Consider the following 18008-nt stretch of genomic DNA (forward strand, 5'->3'; position numbering starts at 1 on the left):
CTGGAGTTCTAGGACATTTTTCTCCACCATACAAGAAAGAACACCAGTTGAGAATTATTAGCACTCAGAACCTATTTTTGTGACAACTGATAAATTCTATTTAATTCTGCAGAAGAACCTTCAGTTTGACTAGGTAAATGAAAGCCATGCTGTAACACTCTTCAAAAGGAATTATTTATAATGATAACACTGTAGAGATAACAGCAAGGGTGTGATAAACAGTTTTCCAATCCAAGAAAAGAGCGCAGAACAAACACTTCTTGGTTTTTATAGATAATCCTGCTGAATACCCCTTTTGTGTTGATTTTGTACCACTTTGTATTTTGCTCTGGGTGTCAGAACTGGTGCCAGCATTAAGGAAGATATTTTACACTGTTAAAGAGGCCCTTGGCCTAAGCATACCAAGAGGTACATCTTTAAAAATTCATTTTAAAAACCTTCAGAAAATTAGAACCCAACTAAGGATTCACAAAGCCATGTAGTACAACCCTTCTGGAACTAAAGATCTTCAAAATGGGATATAGGAAATAGTCTTTGTATTTGAATACTTGCCCTTACTGGGGGAAAAAATCATTCCTACACATAGAAGAGTGTGATAGTCGTACATTAGATAATAGTCCAGAGAGAAACACTCTCACTAGTATTCAGGTTTTCTATTGGAGCAGGATTTGGACACGGGAAAAATAAAACACATGATAACCAGCATTTATTCTAAAGTAAGAGTATTGAGCTGTAGTACGTGTTACTTCTGTACATTTGGTTCAACTCTGAGACTTACCCAATAACTGGATGAACAACTATTGAACGAGGGTTATTCAGATTCTGAACAATTGCTCGTCTTGATTTATCAGCCAGCCTCATGACACTAATGCTCCGATACCGAGGATCTGTCCAATAAAGGTTCTTCGCGATCCAATCAAAAGCCAAGTCTTCAACTCCTTCCACTCTGTTGGCTGCAAGGACTTCCCTGCCTAGGGTTTAGAAAAATATATAGAAATATATCAGTATAAAAAGAATAATGGACTACTTTATTCACAAGGCATCTTCTTATATTTGGGCTGCCTATGATAGATTCTCATGAACTTATGTCAGTTTAATTATTTCTCCTTGGTCACCTAAAAGGTGCGAGGCCACAAATAAATAGCAGAATACATGCTCTGCATGCAGAAGTTCTCAGATACAATCCTTGGCATCTCTAATAAAATGCAACCATGGTAGTAGGGGTGAGAAAGGCCTCTGCCTAAGTCCCTGGGAATATCTGCTAATCAGAATACACTGTACTGAGCTTAGTGGGCCAATGATCTTACAACAGAAGGCAGTTTCATATGTGGTTATAGCTAACCCATAAAGATGAACATTTCAAAAGTGCCATCTTAAGTCATAAGGACATGCGGGGGTTTTCTTCAAAATACAGGCGTGTCCTCATATCAACGGGGATTCATGCCACGGATCCCCATGGATATGAGGGACGCTATATAAATAAAAGCCTACACACCACCACCCCCACACCCATTAACATTTTTTAAAAGCTTACTGGGACCAAGTTTTCTTGTTTTTACAGGTCACTATAAGTAGTTAAGCTTATAGCACTACAGAGCAGGCTGCCAGCAACCTGAATGTTCAATGAAACTAGCTCCAATGCTAAACAGGAAGCAGAAGTTAACCACATCCTGTTTAGCACTACAGCAAGTTTCATCAAGTATTCAGGCTGCTTGAAGCCTGCTCTATAGCGCTATAAGCTTAAATGCTTACAGCAACCTGTTAAAACTTTGCCCCAGTGAGCTTTTTAACAATGTTAATGGGCGCACAGGCCCCTCCCCCCAATTGTGGATAACCAAATCTGTGACTATGGGAACTGCGGGTATAGGGACCCACCTTTATGAATCAATCAACTGAATCAATTTTTAGTAACTTGAATTAATATACCCCCCCTTTTCCACAAGTTTGAACAAGATCCTCCCATCATAAGTATATAAGACCAAGAATGGGTTGTTTGAACAACTGAAAAATATTGAAGTTGAAGATACTTAGTTGAAGATACTAAGATGCTAAGACAGATGGACCAGGAAAACCAAATATTTGCATCATACCTGTCCCATCAGTTTTTTGTTTACAAATTATATCTTTAGTGGTGTCCGAGAAAAAGATAGTGTCCTCCTGCGCATGGAAGTCAATTCCAATAAAGTAAGATGGGGTTCCTGTTACAGGAATGATCACATCTTCCTGGGTGGAAAGATTAAATGGGATTCCACGCACAGCTAGCTGGGATGAAAAGAGCAGGAACTGTTGCACAGCTATAAGAGAAAGAGGCAAAAGTAAAGTGCATTTATTTCAAGGCTTCAACAAATCCGAAATAATCATTTCTGATTTGTGGGCTGTGGGTTTGTTTAATGCTCAAAAGGATACAACTTGGGAACTTTATGTATATAGAATACAGGCATTGAGAAAGATGGGATATACAGTTGGTACAGGCAGCTCTCGATTAATGCCGGCTTAATTTGCATGTTTACGGATTAATGCTGTAAATCTTAATTTATGCTAGCAATTCTCAAAATAAAGCAGTCAGCTGCTAATTAGTTACTGCCGTTTGATGCTGGCAGCTTCCTGTGAGGAGGAGAGTCTCCTCTAATGTCAGAAGATAAAAAAAGAAACACTTCAGCATTGTGGCTACATCTGAGCTGGAACGGTGGGTAGGACTGGGCCCTTATTCCCCAGCTCAGTTGGAGCCTTCCACGTCACTAGAAGTGGCATGAACAGCTCCTTTGGAGCTTTAAGTGGTGCATGCCTCCTCCAAAATCAAAGGAGACATGTGCCGCTTCTTGCCAGGTCGACTCCCTGGCCATTCTGAGGGCCGCCCTCCCTTCCCCTTTCTTTAAAGAGGAGGAGAGGAGGGTGGCCCTCAGATTGGTTTGGAACTGGCCAACAGTGGCTATGCTCCTGCAGCCACTGTCAGCGCAGTTCCCAACCACTTAAAAAACCAGTGGCGGCGGAGGCGGCGGGGGGGGCAGCAAGTCACAGTGCTGCCCCTGGTGCCTAAATTTCTGGCACCAGGAGCATTTGCACCTCCTGCACCCCTGAGTCCACCACTGCATGTGTAGCATTTGTGTGAAAGTGGTGGTAAACCCTCTCTTCAGATAAACATCGAACATAAGGAAAACCAGGGGAAGAGCTAGTGTGCACATTCTTGACCAGTCCCTCACATGTTCATTCTCCACTGGAGTGAAGACCTGAAGAGGGCCTGTGGCACCAATAAACATCTCTAGATTGCAGCCACCACCTGTAATGTCATCCACTCATGAAGCTGCTTGAGATGCAATATATCATGTGCCCAAATCATTAGTCAATGAAAGAAGCTATTGCTTACCCAGTATATTCCGAGGATGTCATCTCTGAAACACAGGAATTAGGAACTGCAGAGACACAGCTCCATCATCAGAAGTTGACGTTTTATGCTACTTGAACAAAATTATTTTCCCTCCAAAAAACAGGATAATAAAAAGCCTCAAAGGAAGCTATAAATTAAAGCTAATGAGAAATTGGGTCAAAGCATTTGCCACACATAAAGTGAGGCCAGAAAATTCTACAGACTCCCACACAGTGTTTCCATAACAGATATATTTCCAGAGTGTTGACTGTGTGTCTCATGGCAAACACTAATATCTGAAAGGAAGACATGCACCTGTGAATACATGGTGCATGCAGAAGACAGAAACTAGGCTGCTGAGATAGACTGAAGATATGGATCTCCTTTAAAATCTGTTTTTAGTTTACTGCATGAAACATTTCTACAAAATGTAGAGAACATGCAAATCATATCGGAGAGAAGTGGTAATTCCACATACACTGTGCTGTTTCTCAAAATGGTGGATTTATTGTTCTGAGATCTGAAGTCTACATATACTGAAGTAGAGGAGAAATTGCAGCTGTACAAGCATCCACAGAAGTAGAACACAAAGAGTCAGTACACATTCTTACCAATGCAACGTCGCCCATCTGTGTGTAAGTCAAAGCCCAGCATGCATTTGCAACGATAGCCAAGACCATCATTATCTGTTCTGTGACTGAGCACACAGATCTGCTCACATCCGCCATTGCCACTGCAAGGGTTTCTTACTGAAAAACAATACCATCATAAGCCTATCATATAAGTTTAGGTGTTCATGGTTTGCTTTATTTTACCGATATTTTCCATCAACAGCACATAAACCATAGGAACATATCACAGCTTGCTTCTCCGCCTACAGCATTCTGGGTACCCCCTATAAAACACGGAATATTCAACCTCCCACCAGAGCAGGCACACCTGCACAGAGGGTCAGAGGGAGTCAGGCTAAATGGGGAAGGGTGGATGCAATGGGGGGAGGGTGGTTTTGGGCCTGGGGGGGTGGGTTAAGTGGCGGTACTGCACATTGAATCTCAACTTCATTCCCAGGCCTGATCCATACTCTCAGATCAAAGCATACTTGCATCAGAAATATCAACTGAGCTGACCCACAGTGACTGCTGTTGCTTACCCCAGAGCAAGGGGACAAATATAGGAGGAGAGCAGGAGGTATGTCTAGAGGGTAGAGCTTCCGTTAGCCCAAAGATAACATCAGAAGGTTGCCAATTCGAGACTACCGGCAGCTGCCTGAACGGCGAGACCTTGAAGCAGCTGACGAGCTGAGCTGAGTTATTCCATCTGCTCTGAGCGAAGAAGCGTCTTGGCTGCCCTCTATGTGAGAGATGAAGGAGCTGCTTGTCAGCCTAGGTGGGAGGCACTGGAGGCCAGAAGTGAGATCAGACCAAGAAGATCCATCTGAAATGTTGTGTGGTTCTTGAAAGAGAGAACTGTCTACGATTGTAAAAATCCCCTTGAGTGATTTAGAAACGCCTGCCTATGTAAACCACCTTTAATAAAGTCAGAGGGGTAATCCAATGACCAGAAAGGCGGTATATAAATACCTAGTTATTATTTATTTAATACAGGATACAGTGGTAGCCATGCCAACGGCACTGCATTGCCACGCAGGGATTTAGGTAGGATTTGGCTATTAATCTACTATGAGCCTAAACCCAAGAGAAAATAGTATGAAAAGGCCACACAGTGGTATTTAACACGACTGAAACTAACACTGCAATTCTATGCATGCCTACTCAGAAGCAGGCTGTACTGAGTTCAATAGAACTTATTCCCAGGTCAGTATAGGATTGCAGCATTTTTTTTTTTTAATAATGGCAACTGCTAGCATTCTTGTGCAGAAGGAGCAAGCTTCTTTCACAACTTTGCATGAAGGTCTAAGATTCCTAGAATGTGATAATTCAAAACATGATATCCATCTCAAATATTCTTATTCCAATACATCCACTTTTTTGTGTGCTCAATTCTGTGCCAAAGGTCTCTCCAGTTAAATTACAAAAAGTAATCTTAAATTCTCAAGTTACAGATTAGTCTTTGCCAGGCACTGAAACTTCATACAAGACAATAAAACAAGAAAGGTTGAAAAAGTTGCAGGAAACCCTCTTGTTAGTCAAATGAATAGCTTATTTCAAGTCTCAAGAAATTCTGTTTCTCTTGATAAAAATGTTTAGTTGCTGTTATGATCTCCTTAATTGCATGATTTGTATTATTTTTTTAATTTACAAAATTTTTTACAATTTTTTGTTGTAAGCATCCTTCAGTCCCCTAGTGGGGGAAAAATGCAGAATATAAGTTTTTTTTTAAAATACACAAATGAGAATTGTTTCTTACACTGAATAAAATCCGGGGTCTTGTGTAGGACATGAGTTATTTATTTTACAAGGTAATTTCGAATGGCTTAAATTCTAAGTGACATGAGCTTCTTGTATTTTTCTCTGTAGTGAGTAACATAGTGGGCTCTTGCCTTCCTTTTTAACCAATTTTTGCCCAACCCACAGGTGTTTGGTCCTTGCTGCATATATGCAATGTTCGGCAGAAATGGCTTAATGAAAGTGTCCTGTATGACTACATTTTCTATTTCTTTGTCTTTTATGTGTAGTTTTGTGATTTTTTAAAAAAGGTTCAGAAATTGACTGAAATCTCACAGCCCAATCCTAAACTGCCCGGAGTTCTGGGACTGCTGCAGTGCCAAAATAGCTCCCATGGTATCCTAAGCGCACCGGGCAGCCACTGGCAGCTCCTTGGCAGAAGGGGACGTTTGCCCCTTCCCCCAGATAAAGAAATTAGTCCCACAATGGGGCGACTCCATTCTGTGGCAACTCTTGGATTGGCATAGAATTAAGAGTTTCCGTGACAGGCCGAAAGGCCCGCCACAGGGCTCTGGATCTGGCAAAGCGAAGCTCTGCCAGTTCCACCCCCTCCCACCCAACTCCCTCCCCTGCCACACCTTCTTCCTGCCCCCCACCTCAGAACACCTCCTCCCTACCTCCCCCATGCCTCCACTAATCTCTCCACTGCACAGCAGTCTGGGCAACTGCTGAGCAGCGGCTTCCCAACAGTGCTAGCCCAGCATCGGCTGACACTGGGTGAGCACTAAGTATCTCTTCTGGTCATGATATCACTTCCAGGTTAACAACATCACTTCTGGTCGGTCCTGACAGATTGTTATTCTAAAAAGTGGGTCCTGGTACTAAAAAGTTTGAGAATCACTGTGCTAGATGTATGCGTCCTTCCTTGTACAACACTCTGTTGCTGCTCACAGGATTGCTACACTTATCTTTGATTCACCAGCGACATATTTAGAGTAGCAACACTAATTTCTATGGGGTTACCTCCAACAAGTACGCTCTGAAGTACATTTCTTTACATCCGTACTAGGTTAGCCTTGATATAAAGGATTCAAATGAATTCCATAATCCGAATTATGGAATGACATATCCCAAGCCTATGGCCATGATGCATTCCATTCACACACAGTCATTGCCACAGCTCTTCAATAGCCAAGCCCCAAACAGGGAATCTAATCTTACCCACAGCAAGTTTAAAGAAGCTACTCTTTCGGCTTCCTTATTGGACTTACCATAAGGCTGTCTGAGGGCATGATAAACTGTCACTCCATACGGACGCACTGAAGACTGATAAAGTACTTGTGGGTTAGAATCGCCAAATTTATTTGCTTTCAACACTGCCATCTTTGTCCAGTCAGTAAAATATACATTATGTTCGAAAAGACTTATGCCATAGGGATGTGGAATCAATGAACCTCCATGAACTATTGTTCTCCTGTTTTGAATCACAAAGAAACATTTTTTGTCATATTGAAAAGGAAGGTCTATTGCACTGCCATGTTTTATTTCTGATAAATGAGGCTACACCAGTGACTTTAGAGCCCAATCCTATGCATGTCTACTCAGAAGTCTCATTATAGACAACTGAGCTTACTTCAGGAAATTGTGGGTAGGACCGCAGCCTTAGTAACAATCACATACTGTACAGAGGCCATCAGAAGAAAAGAAGAAAAATACAAAAGAGAGAAAGGAGAAATGATGATGCAATGCAGAGGTGCAAAGAACAAAGAATGGCTTACATATATTGTTCAGAAAACTAAGAGGAAAAAACACATAATTACATTAGTTTAGTTTTTAATGGGGAAGGGCTTACAGTACGTCAACAAAAAAATTTAAGTTGACACTATGTGCAATTACATGGTCAGCATCTGGACTAGAACTTCTGCTGTTGGGAGCTCTCTCAATTAATGGAAGCAGTGTTCTGCTTGCACAAGGCATCCCTGCACAAGTGAAAGAGCTCACTGCACAAGCAAAATGCTCTTTCTATTCACAGAGGGAGCTTCCAACAGTGGAAACACTAGTCGGGATGCTACCCAATGTAAATCCATATTCATTGGCATGAGTGCTTAGAATGGCACTTCTCCAACAGGTTGTCAATACAAAAAAAAATGTTCTATAGGAGAAAAATCAAACTATACTTTTATTTTAACAAATAGACAGTCACTGCTCACTTGAAGAAATATTACATGTGTATTTTAGTGCAGCAATAAGTAATAAAGAGGTTTTCTATCTTTGAGAAAGAAAGATTATCAAAACTATTTGTATTCCTAGTTCACTAAGGAATGGAAATGGCCTTGACAAGTACAGATTGCAAGGGAAAACAAAGATACCAGCATAACTTCAAAATGAAAACATTTTCTGCTGTAAACGAATGGCGTAAAGTGAAGGACCTGACTGGAGGGGTGTTAAAGTGGTGCAGGAGTGAGTCTAATTTAGGAATCAACATGAGCAGTGAGATATCCTTCCCTTTTCTTACCTAGACAATCAACACACACAGTAAACATATTCCCTCACATTGACCTGTTACCACATTCATAGATCTAGGGATGGGGTGAATGTAATGAAAATCAAAGGTTTCATAATAACATTTAATCTATATTCATTTGGAGATTTAGTAGAAATGTGGATTTAAATCTTAATTTAATGGAAATCCATAATATTTCACAACAAAATTAAAGCTGAATCCTCTGCATGTCTACTCAGAAGTAAGTCCCATTAGAGTCAATGGGGCTTACTCCCAGGAAAGTGTGGACAGGATTGGGCTGGTAGTTGTTTGTCTCACGAAACTCATTTTATTTAAAAAATGGTTATTGCAACAAACCACAGTACACTTAAGAAACCAACAAATATGCATGAATTAAAACCTTCTCTCACCTCTGTAGCCCATCGTAAGTCACAGTTTCAATGTAATCATAGCGGCTATCCACCCAATATAGTCTCTTTGATACAATATCCAAAGTTATCCCAGCAGGCCAACCTAATTTTGTTTTCACCAAATCTAGACGGTTTGTTCCATCCATGAAGGCTCTCTCTACTTTAGGATCACTAGACAGACTATCCCAATCTGAGAAAAATAAATAACTACAAAAGAGAAAAAAAAATTCTTTTGAGAGTCCTTGGGTCTTCACATAAATACAACTTTTGCATGGAATAGTTTCATGATTTAAAGAACAACCAGTTTTTAAAAATCCACAGTTGGGTCTTATATAGCAAATTCCAATCACATACTTGAGCATACATTACAGTGTACTCAACTAGAGTTTCATCCAGCAAGGGACATGAGGGCTAAAATGTGAAATAGTTACAAAAAGATCTGTCACTCTTGCAAGTCACCATCATCTTTAGAAAATACATTTACAAACCATACACCAAACAAATGCTCATTTTCACTAATTCCAAAACTTCATACCTTTAGATTCAATGTGTTATTTCAAAACTACATAGAATGAAACATTGTTTCTGAAAATAAAGAAGCCATCTTAATGTTTCCTCTCCAAAAAATTAACATGCTGTTAATTAATTCAAAGCACAGTGCACTGTGCCTTTTGTAATTATCCCTCACAAGTTAGGTCTAATTCATTGCCCAGTATTTGCCAGAATGTGTAATGATCAACAAACTGGCAACTAAGCATTTATTTTCCTTTGAAATAGTTTTAATATACCCAGGATAAAAGAAGCATCTGCTCCTTAAGGATATCTGCAAGTGATATATTCTCTACCACTTATTTCCAAGATTTCTGAACATAATCACTTTATATAGGCTTAGCAAATGTAACCAAGCTCTGAGATTGTGCCCAGTCATATGAGACAGAGGTAACTTCCTATGCTGGAGCAAGCAAGATGTCAACTCAAGATGTCAGATTCACTGACGTATGTGCAGCTACCCCAACTGGCAAGAATCAGTCTCTAACTTAAAGATCACTTGAACCAAGAAGTAGAAATCACCGCTTCATTCCGGACTCTCTTTTTCAGGCATTCCTACTCCTGCAGGAAATATCTACAACAGACCTGCCACCCCTCACCACAGACATGAGTGACGCAACATGCTTCTTTCTCTTCTCCTGAACTCAACACAATGCCCAGACTAGAAATTTAGTAACTTCTGCTCGTGTTAGCAATGGCAGCAAAAGTGAGCCCAGAAGTATAAAATGGAAGAATTTCACAAGGGACAAAACAAAGAGCAGAAAATCCCAACACCTACAGCTCCTCTTATTAATATTTATTTCACAATTTGTGTCATTTCAAATAGTATATTCTACAATTTATAAATGAAAGGCATTCTGTTTTACTCAGTGTGATTACTTACCCAACAGTAGGATCAACTGCTATCCCTCTTGGGTTTCCCAAATTTTCAGCAATAAGAGTTACACGATTGGAACCATCCAAATTGACCATATCAATTCTGTTGACACTGGTCTCTACGACATACAGCTTGTTGTTAATCCAGTCCACAGCTACATTTTCAGGTGTGTCAACTGAAACATTTAAAACTTCATGGATATCTGAGCCATCAATACCAACAGAAAAAACCTAAAAATAGAATTTGAATGATAACAGTGAGATCATGTGAGACAATGCGAGCAAATTTCCTGTAGAGAAAAATTCTGCGTAGCACTTACGTGTAGGAAAAAATGTGAAAATTGTAGGCCATTGCAAAGTTAGCATTACAATGAAAGAGAATGTGCCAGCTAAAGATAGAATTGTGCATGGAGCCTGCTACATAAATACCTGAAATTCCTGGAAGTATTACATAATTTCCAATTAGCATTTAAAGCTTTTTACCATTGTCCATCAGGCTCAACATTGTTTATAATGAGTGATAGCATCTCTCTAGGATATAGGTGAGCAATTCTCAAACCAGAATTTTGGTACTCAAACCAGAATTACTTTGTTGCAGGGAAAACATGGTTCCCAGTGCCAACTCCAGTTGTAGAGTGCAGTGAATGCTTTATAGAATGTGATGATGCAAGTTTCATATACACCTGTTAGCTAGTAACTGACACATGTGGCACATTTTGGTGAGTGATACATTTCCCATCACAAGTTCACAACATTTCTTGAGCTCTTATTTTTTAAGAAGTTATTTAGAGGCTAAAATATTGACAGACTGCCGATGTCTACCACTAATGGCCCAATCCTACTGGGCATTTACAGTGATTCCAGGTCTGCCTTTGCAAATGCCCCTGTGGTATTATAAACAGCTCACTCCTGTCATGTACTGTGGGGCAGTTGGATCAAATGGCTGGAGGCTCTTCTCACATGCCAATAGCCCTCAGATGCCATGGTGGTGCAGGTAAGATAGTGGAGGGGGTGTTGAGGGCAGGAGGGGGAGGATCAGAGCAGGAGCAGGGCAGGTGAGGGTGTTTCCTCACCTGGGGGGAGGGGTTAGGGTATTAGATTCATAAACCCTCTAAATTCCCCTTTCCTGTCCTGCTGCCAACTTACCAAGACCAACAGAGCCTCCAGCTTGTGTACCCACCAGTGACCTCTTGCAGCAGTAGACTGGAAACACACAACATCAGCCCAACATGCATGCCACCATAAAGGGACAAATAAGATTGGGAAAGAGCATTCTGTTCTTTAAGTAAATAGGTGGTGGCTGCCACTAATTTTTTTAAACATATTTGTGGGCAAATTTAGTCTCAACAGTAATGATACAGAAACCAGACATCATTCAAGTTTGGTTTACTACCGAAGAGCCCAATCCTGAGCTCGTGGCACAAGTGCCGAGTGTCACAAATGTGCCGTAAGGCACACCCGTGACAGCGCTGGGTCAGCGCTGGCACCAGCTCAGCGCCAGTCCACACTGAGCCCAGTACCAGATGGAAGCTCGCCACACAGAACAAGGGAAGAGCTCAGGCAGCAGAGAGGTTCGTCAGGGTGGGGGGAGGCATGCCAGGGCGGGGCAAGGCAGGAGGGGGGCGGGGCTGGCAGAGCTCTGCTCCACTGTATCGTGAACCCTGTGTTGAGCCTTTAGAAGTGACATCGACAGCTGTCCGGCATGCATTTTGGCGCTGCTAGCGCTCTGGGCACTGGGCAGCTCAAGATTGGGCTGTGACTCTCCAGGGTGCCTGGTTTAAAGAGTCTTCAAATAACCTACTGCCTGCGAAGGCGTTATGTTGAACAGTGCCTGAAAACAGTTTATGGCACAAGCAAATAAATCAAGCCATATGCTGAAAAAGAAGGGTCACTGTTAGTCAGTTTGACCTGAGAAAAAAATTCCTTCCCTGTTCCCAATACAGTGGTTTTCCAGAACTGGAAGGTGAATTGATTTTTCGGTCTTTTTTCCCCACAGTTCATTTGAGGGGCACGAAAGAATGTGGGCCCAATCTTATTCAACTTTCCACCAATGCAGCCACAATGCAGTCCCAAGGTACGGAAACAAGAGTTCCTTTACCTTGAGGAGGTCTCTGTGACTGTCTCCCCACTGCAGGATGGAGCACAGACCCCCTTAGCATAACTGCTTCAGGGCTGGAAAGGTGGATAGGACTGGGCACTCAAACTTTCTATTCTTTAATTTCTAGTCACAATCTGATGATTCCAAAAAAGAAAAGAAAAAACCACACTTTAACAGCTTGGTTACAACCTGAATATATCTATTGGCTCAAATGAAATCATCAAAGCAATGCAACAAATGAAAAGATTGGAATAAAACATTGGCCCAAAGTACAAAATGCTGTCAATATTTCTTACCCAATGCTCAATTATCTATAATATACTTGAAGAAAATCTGATTTTTATCTTCCTGGAGAACACAGTACTTGCACATTTTAAATGATCAGGTTTCAAGAAATTGCAAAAGAAAAATACAGTCAGTTTTGAAAGAATGTCTACTATTTCTCTTAATTAGGTTTTTGGACTCCATTTCCAATAATATTAAGAGTTGCCCAAGATAGTGCCATAGCATAAAAGCATGCTTTGTTAAATATATTACATGTAAGAGAATAGCTCGCAAATGTGGTAATTATCATAAAACCATCTCAAAGTTCGTTTTTGTTGGGAAACAAAGAAAAGCCCTGCATCTGTTCACTGAAATGAAAAGTTATCAACACTGTCTGCTCTACCTCCAAAATATCATTTTGCTTGAGGTTTTCGCTACCTTATCTTGTACTGTATCTGTCCAAAATATCCTGCGCAGCTGAAAGTGAAAGTCCACACCAACTGCCACTCCACGATTCCGGGATTGTACCAGGGTCCGGAAACTTCTTCCATAAAGATCTCCAATCAGCAAATCACGGCCATTGGAAAAAATAACTGAGGCAACTCCGGCTGAAAGGATCATCTATGTTAATCATTTATATATTATTTATGACTTTATTTTGCAGAAAGGCACTAATTTGCAACTTATTTAAAAGGGTAAGACTAGTACTACCATGATAATTAACTCAAATCCTAACCAACATTTCAGCACTGATACAGCTCTGCCAATAGGGCATACACTGCATTCTGTGGTGGGAGGGCACTCATGGAGGCCTCCTCAAGTTAAGGGAATGTTTGTTCCCTTACCTCAGAGCTGCACTGTCCTTACCTCGGTGCTGCAAAGTTAGTAAGGATTGTGCCCTCACAGTCCAATCCTGAGCTGCCCGGGCCGCCCAGGCTCAGTAGCACCGAGAAAGGCTGCCGCAGGATCCTGCACACCCCGGGCTACCACAGGAGGCGCCTCGAGAAAAGGGGACATTCATCCCCTTCCCCCAGGTAAGGTAAGCAGCCCTGCAATGGAGCTACTCACTTTACCTCCAACCAAAAGGTCAGCAGTAAAGTAAAGGCGCTCGTGTAGGGTGCTGAGCCCTCCACGAGCACCTTGATCCTGCGGAGTAGAGCTCCGTGGACCTGCCTCCCTCCCTCCTCCAGCACACCTCCAAGCTGCTCCTCCCCACGTCACACCTATGTGTCACGCCTCCCCCCTGCCCTCTCTCCACCCCCACACCGGCCTCCCCCCTCCCCGGAACACCTCCTCCCCGCCCCATCCCCCCCGCTTACCGTGCCGCAGTTCAGCAGTCCATGAGACCGCCAAGCCGCGGAGGCTGGGCGACCTCCCCACACCAGCCAGCACTGGGCTAGCACGAACAGGAGCCCGGCGGAGAGGCTCGCAAACATGCCTTATGGCACGTTTGCGACAGTGCTCGGTGGCACAAAGCCATGCCACCAAGCACAGGACTGGGCTCTCAGTCATCCCAACCAGTTATTTGAAAGATATATAATTATGCAATTCATGCTTTTCAATCAATTTTTTTTAATGAACCATAAGGCAACCCTAATATTAAGGCCTAATTTATTCATTACAATGGCAGGATGGCCATGGTCATGACTCTCAAGCCTACCTGTGCAGTTATTTGCTTGTATAAACAGGTACCAACATAGTTTGATGGATGTATAGACACAACCAGAAAGGCACTGATTTTCTAGGGGGGTTCCCAGGCATGTTTATAATCAGACCTAACCCCAAAAGTACCTATGCAGACAAATAGCTATCTATGTGGACAAGGGGTATCCCTTCCCTGTAACAAATAAACTCAGTCCCAGTCTCAATGGGGAGACAACACAGAATCAATGCATATTTTAAGTAATCCAGAAAAATCATTGTTTTATCTTTTAGGTAGGGGTGTGTGCGCGTGTGCATGTGCGCGTGCATGTGACAGCTCAAGTTTGGCACATTCAGACACCACTGATTCCAACGGCAGAATTAAACTAGTGCTCCAAACCCCCTCTGTGAAATCAATGGGGTTTCAAAAGTACATTGTACCTTCTGCTTTAATTACCTACTGGACGGAAGCAAGGATTGAATTCACTTCCTGGCATTCCAGCAATAACTGGCTAAAAGTAAATACATGGGACAAGCAATGACAGAGCAGTATTAGAAAGTTCTGCAGCATTTTAAGCACAGCTACATTATATTCAAGGACATCCCATTTATCACAAGCTTATAATTGGCTTTTCTTCCAGGTGCCTGAGAGATGACGAGATAATATTAGCTTTCAAAGCACTGTTCAATCAAAAAACTCCACTTCTGGAGCGACTGGCTTACATGAGGTATTGGCTCGGCAGTGGCGGTGATGCTCCAGGACATAACCTTCTGTACAGCGACACTGATGGTGGCCAACACGATCTTCACACACTTGATCACAAACACCCCACATCTTGCAATCATCAAAATCTATGGCAAAGACAAGATCACCAATGTTACTGAGCACAAGAAAATGTATCATTTTCCTTCTGTCTGTTTGCAGAATTCAGTCCACAACAAACAGAACTGGCCTTTGTAAAGCCAAAATTCCAAACCTGCAATTTTATTCAATATCATTATTTTACAAATTTGCTTGACATGTATGTCAGAACCTGTCCACCATGTAGTTGGAGAATATATGTGCTGTGGTAGGAATAGATCCTAACACAACTCTTTGCTACGCTAATTTGGGGGCCAATTTTCACCCACTAAAACACCTCCATTCTGCTACTCACTCACACACAGACCTCAAAAGCCTTTTTTAAAAATTAGGTCTTCCTTGTGACAAACAACCTTCAAACAATCACTTATTTTCTTGAGAGATTCAGAGACCCTCCACTGCATTCTGCTATGCTCTCATCACTGGCACCAGGTTGCTGGGGGCCTTGGGGCAAAGCTCTACACTGGGTTCCCATGGTGTGCCCTGCCTCCTGTTGGCACACTAGGCAGCACCATCAGTACTGAAGCTTTAGGCATTGGAAAATATAGCACTGGCAGATTAAGAGACTATGTAATGAAGTTTACATGTACTGACTTGATTATCTCTAACAGGCAGTACAGCATGCAGATTGTCACATATGGACATGGATTTCAAATTAAAACATTTGCATTTCTGTATAGGACTGGTTCCCAACCTGTGGTTCAGGGACTACAGGTGGTCTGCGAGACTCTGAGAAGTAGTCCATGAGGTTCCAGGGGAAAAAATCACCTTTGATCACTTCCAGTGTCTTGCTGTGCAAGCAATCTCCCATAGACCACCAGAGAGGGCAGAGAATGGACTGCCCACAGCCACAACCATTGAAGTGTCAGCTGTGGCTGTGGGCAGGCCATCCTCCGTCCTCTCTGACAGTCCATGGGGGAGCACTTGGGAGACGGACCACCAGAGAGGAGAGACCAAACTCCACAAGTGGTCCATGACAATTCCAATTTTTGTCTTAGTGGTCTGCAGGCTTCTAAAGGTTGGGAACCACTGCTGTATGGCCATGAAGCAAACCAAGTAGTTCTGGGCAAATCACTATCCATCATCTTAATTTGATCTACTGAAAAATTAATGAGTTTTCCCAGAATGCTTAAAATGAGTTGGAAAGAAATCTAAATAAATAGATATGTGCCACTCAAGAATTTACACAATTGAATCCTAGGCACTCTGTCGGACATATTTCATGAAACAAGCTCACAGTAGCTCTGAGCCAAAGCAGAGAGTAATTCACTTGCAATTTGGAAAAACTGCCTTTCTTAAAATGACAAGGACCATTACTCCAACAGTTTCAATATGTTCCTTATCTAACTGGAAGGGATGAGCCTAATTTGTCTCAAACTATTTTGAGGGTTTTCATCACAATGGCAGGACTAGTTTCACAGCAGCAGCACCATTTTAAAGCAAATCAAACTGTCAAATAGTTTTGTCTTCAGTCATTTTAGAAATTGCCCTGAAGCTAGATTGCTTCTCCATTCTCATCCCATGACATTTATAACATGAGCAACCAGCACATTATTGACACTAATTTGGGCTCAGCTTTTGGCATTATACTACCCCAAACATTGTAAGGACAACTGGATTACTTTGCAGGTAAATAGCTTCTCAGCTGCTGTGTGAGTAAGACAGAGTGAACAGTGAACCATGAAACAAAGGCCTAGCTCTTCCAAACACAGCAAACCTCTGTATCGTCGTTTCTCAATGCTGTTCCCCCGATGAACCACTTTTTGTTGCACTGTCCTCGGAGGTACCATTGGAAGCAACTGGTAATTACGCCAGTTACTTCTGGATTTGGAAACTGCGACAGGAGCTTCCAAGGTCAGTAAGACACTCAGGGCAAGTGGGCAAGCTTTTTCTTGAGCTCAAAAACCACGCTCTAGAACCACTAGAGCTCTGACCATTGGCTCAAGCTTCCTATCGCCATTGGAAGCTCCCATTGCGGTCTCACTGTTGGGCAATGGGTGCGTTCTCACTGCTGGGCAATAGTTTCACTGTACTGGTTGAGAACCCCTGCTTTGTATGGGTTACATTATTTCATTTTTTTATTATTTTATTTATTTATTACAGATACAGGTGAGGAAGGGTTGCATTATTTCAGACTGCAGGTGAGCCTTATACAACAGAATGCTTCTCCATACAAGTACATTATCTCTGCAGCAAAAAAAAAAACCCTAGCATATCAGTGAGAAGGTTAAGCTAGTGCCCCTTTCCCCAATATCTAGTTGACTGACAGCCCAATTTATTCAGACACCATGAAAATGTTGCACAGACATCATCATGGCATCCATCACATCCTAAGCACATCTCATAACACAACAACAAAGGTGTACCAATGATAGCCAAACGAGGTCCTAATGCCAAGCCTGTCCTGGCAAAACAATGCTAGTCATCATTGGCATCCTTCAGTCTTGGAAGACTATTGTATCGCGCTATGAAAAGTGGTTCTGGAACAGCATCTAGTGTGGCTAAAAAGGCCAATTTGGGAGCGACAATTCCTTCCACACTGGGAGCAAATGTAGTCTGTCCCTGGTGCGTCTCCCTGGCTATGGGCCTTCCTTCTTTGCCTCTTTGCCTCAGTCTGTTGGGCAAGTGTCTCTTCAAACTGGGAGAGGACATGCTGCACAGCCTGCCTCCAAGTGGGACGCTCAGAGGCCAGGGTTTCCCACTTGTTGAGGTCCATTCCTAAGGCCTTCAGATCCCTCTTGCAGATATCCTTGTATCACAGCTGTGGTCTACCTGTAGGGCGCTTTCCCTGCATGAGTTCTCCACAGAGAATGCTAGTGCAGCCCTTCCAATTAACACCCCCAGCGTTCATAGAAATACCAGCAAAGCCTGTTATCCATGGAGCGGCGTCAGCACTGTGACACTGAAGTGTCATCATCGTGTCATTGGACTGACATCTGGGTTCCTCAACAGAAGACTATACAGTATACAATCAGGAAGTTGCCTGAGTTCTGAGTCATCTGAGCTGGGAAAATTCCCCAAGCTTATCCTTCGAGGGTAACTCAAACAATGTTTAACTTCTTCTGCCCAAGGAGACTGCAGTGCAAGGTCTCTTTA

General features: G+C 42.3%; 1 protein-coding gene across 1 annotated transcript in view; it reads right to left on the minus strand.

Annotated features, from left to right (window-relative positions):
• LRP2 (LDL receptor related protein 2) overlaps nt 1-18008 on the minus strand; it is a 173702-nt gene that overhangs the window by 98510 nt on the left and 57184 nt on the right. The window contains exons 10-17 of the mRNA XM_066621620.1: nt 14774-14902; nt 12848-13017; nt 10055-10278; nt 8623-8829; nt 6981-7183; nt 3976-4113; nt 2091-2294; nt 779-971 (exon numbers count right to left, since the gene is read on the minus strand). Of these exons, the coding sequence (XP_066477717.1) occupies nt 779-971; nt 2091-2294; nt 3976-4113; nt 6981-7183; nt 8623-8829; nt 10055-10278; nt 12848-13017; nt 14774-14902 (1468 nt within the window). The remainder of the gene's footprint in view (nt 1-778; nt 972-2090; nt 2295-3975; nt 4114-6980; nt 7184-8622; nt 8830-10054; nt 10279-12847; nt 13018-14773; nt 14903-18008) is intronic.

The sequence above is a fragment of the Tiliqua scincoides genome, chromosome 1 (assembly GCF_035046505.1).
Source record: "Tiliqua scincoides isolate rTilSci1 chromosome 1, rTilSci1.hap2, whole genome shotgun sequence".
Taxonomy (NCBI): domain Eukaryota; kingdom Metazoa; phylum Chordata; class Lepidosauria; order Squamata; family Scincidae; genus Tiliqua; species Tiliqua scincoides.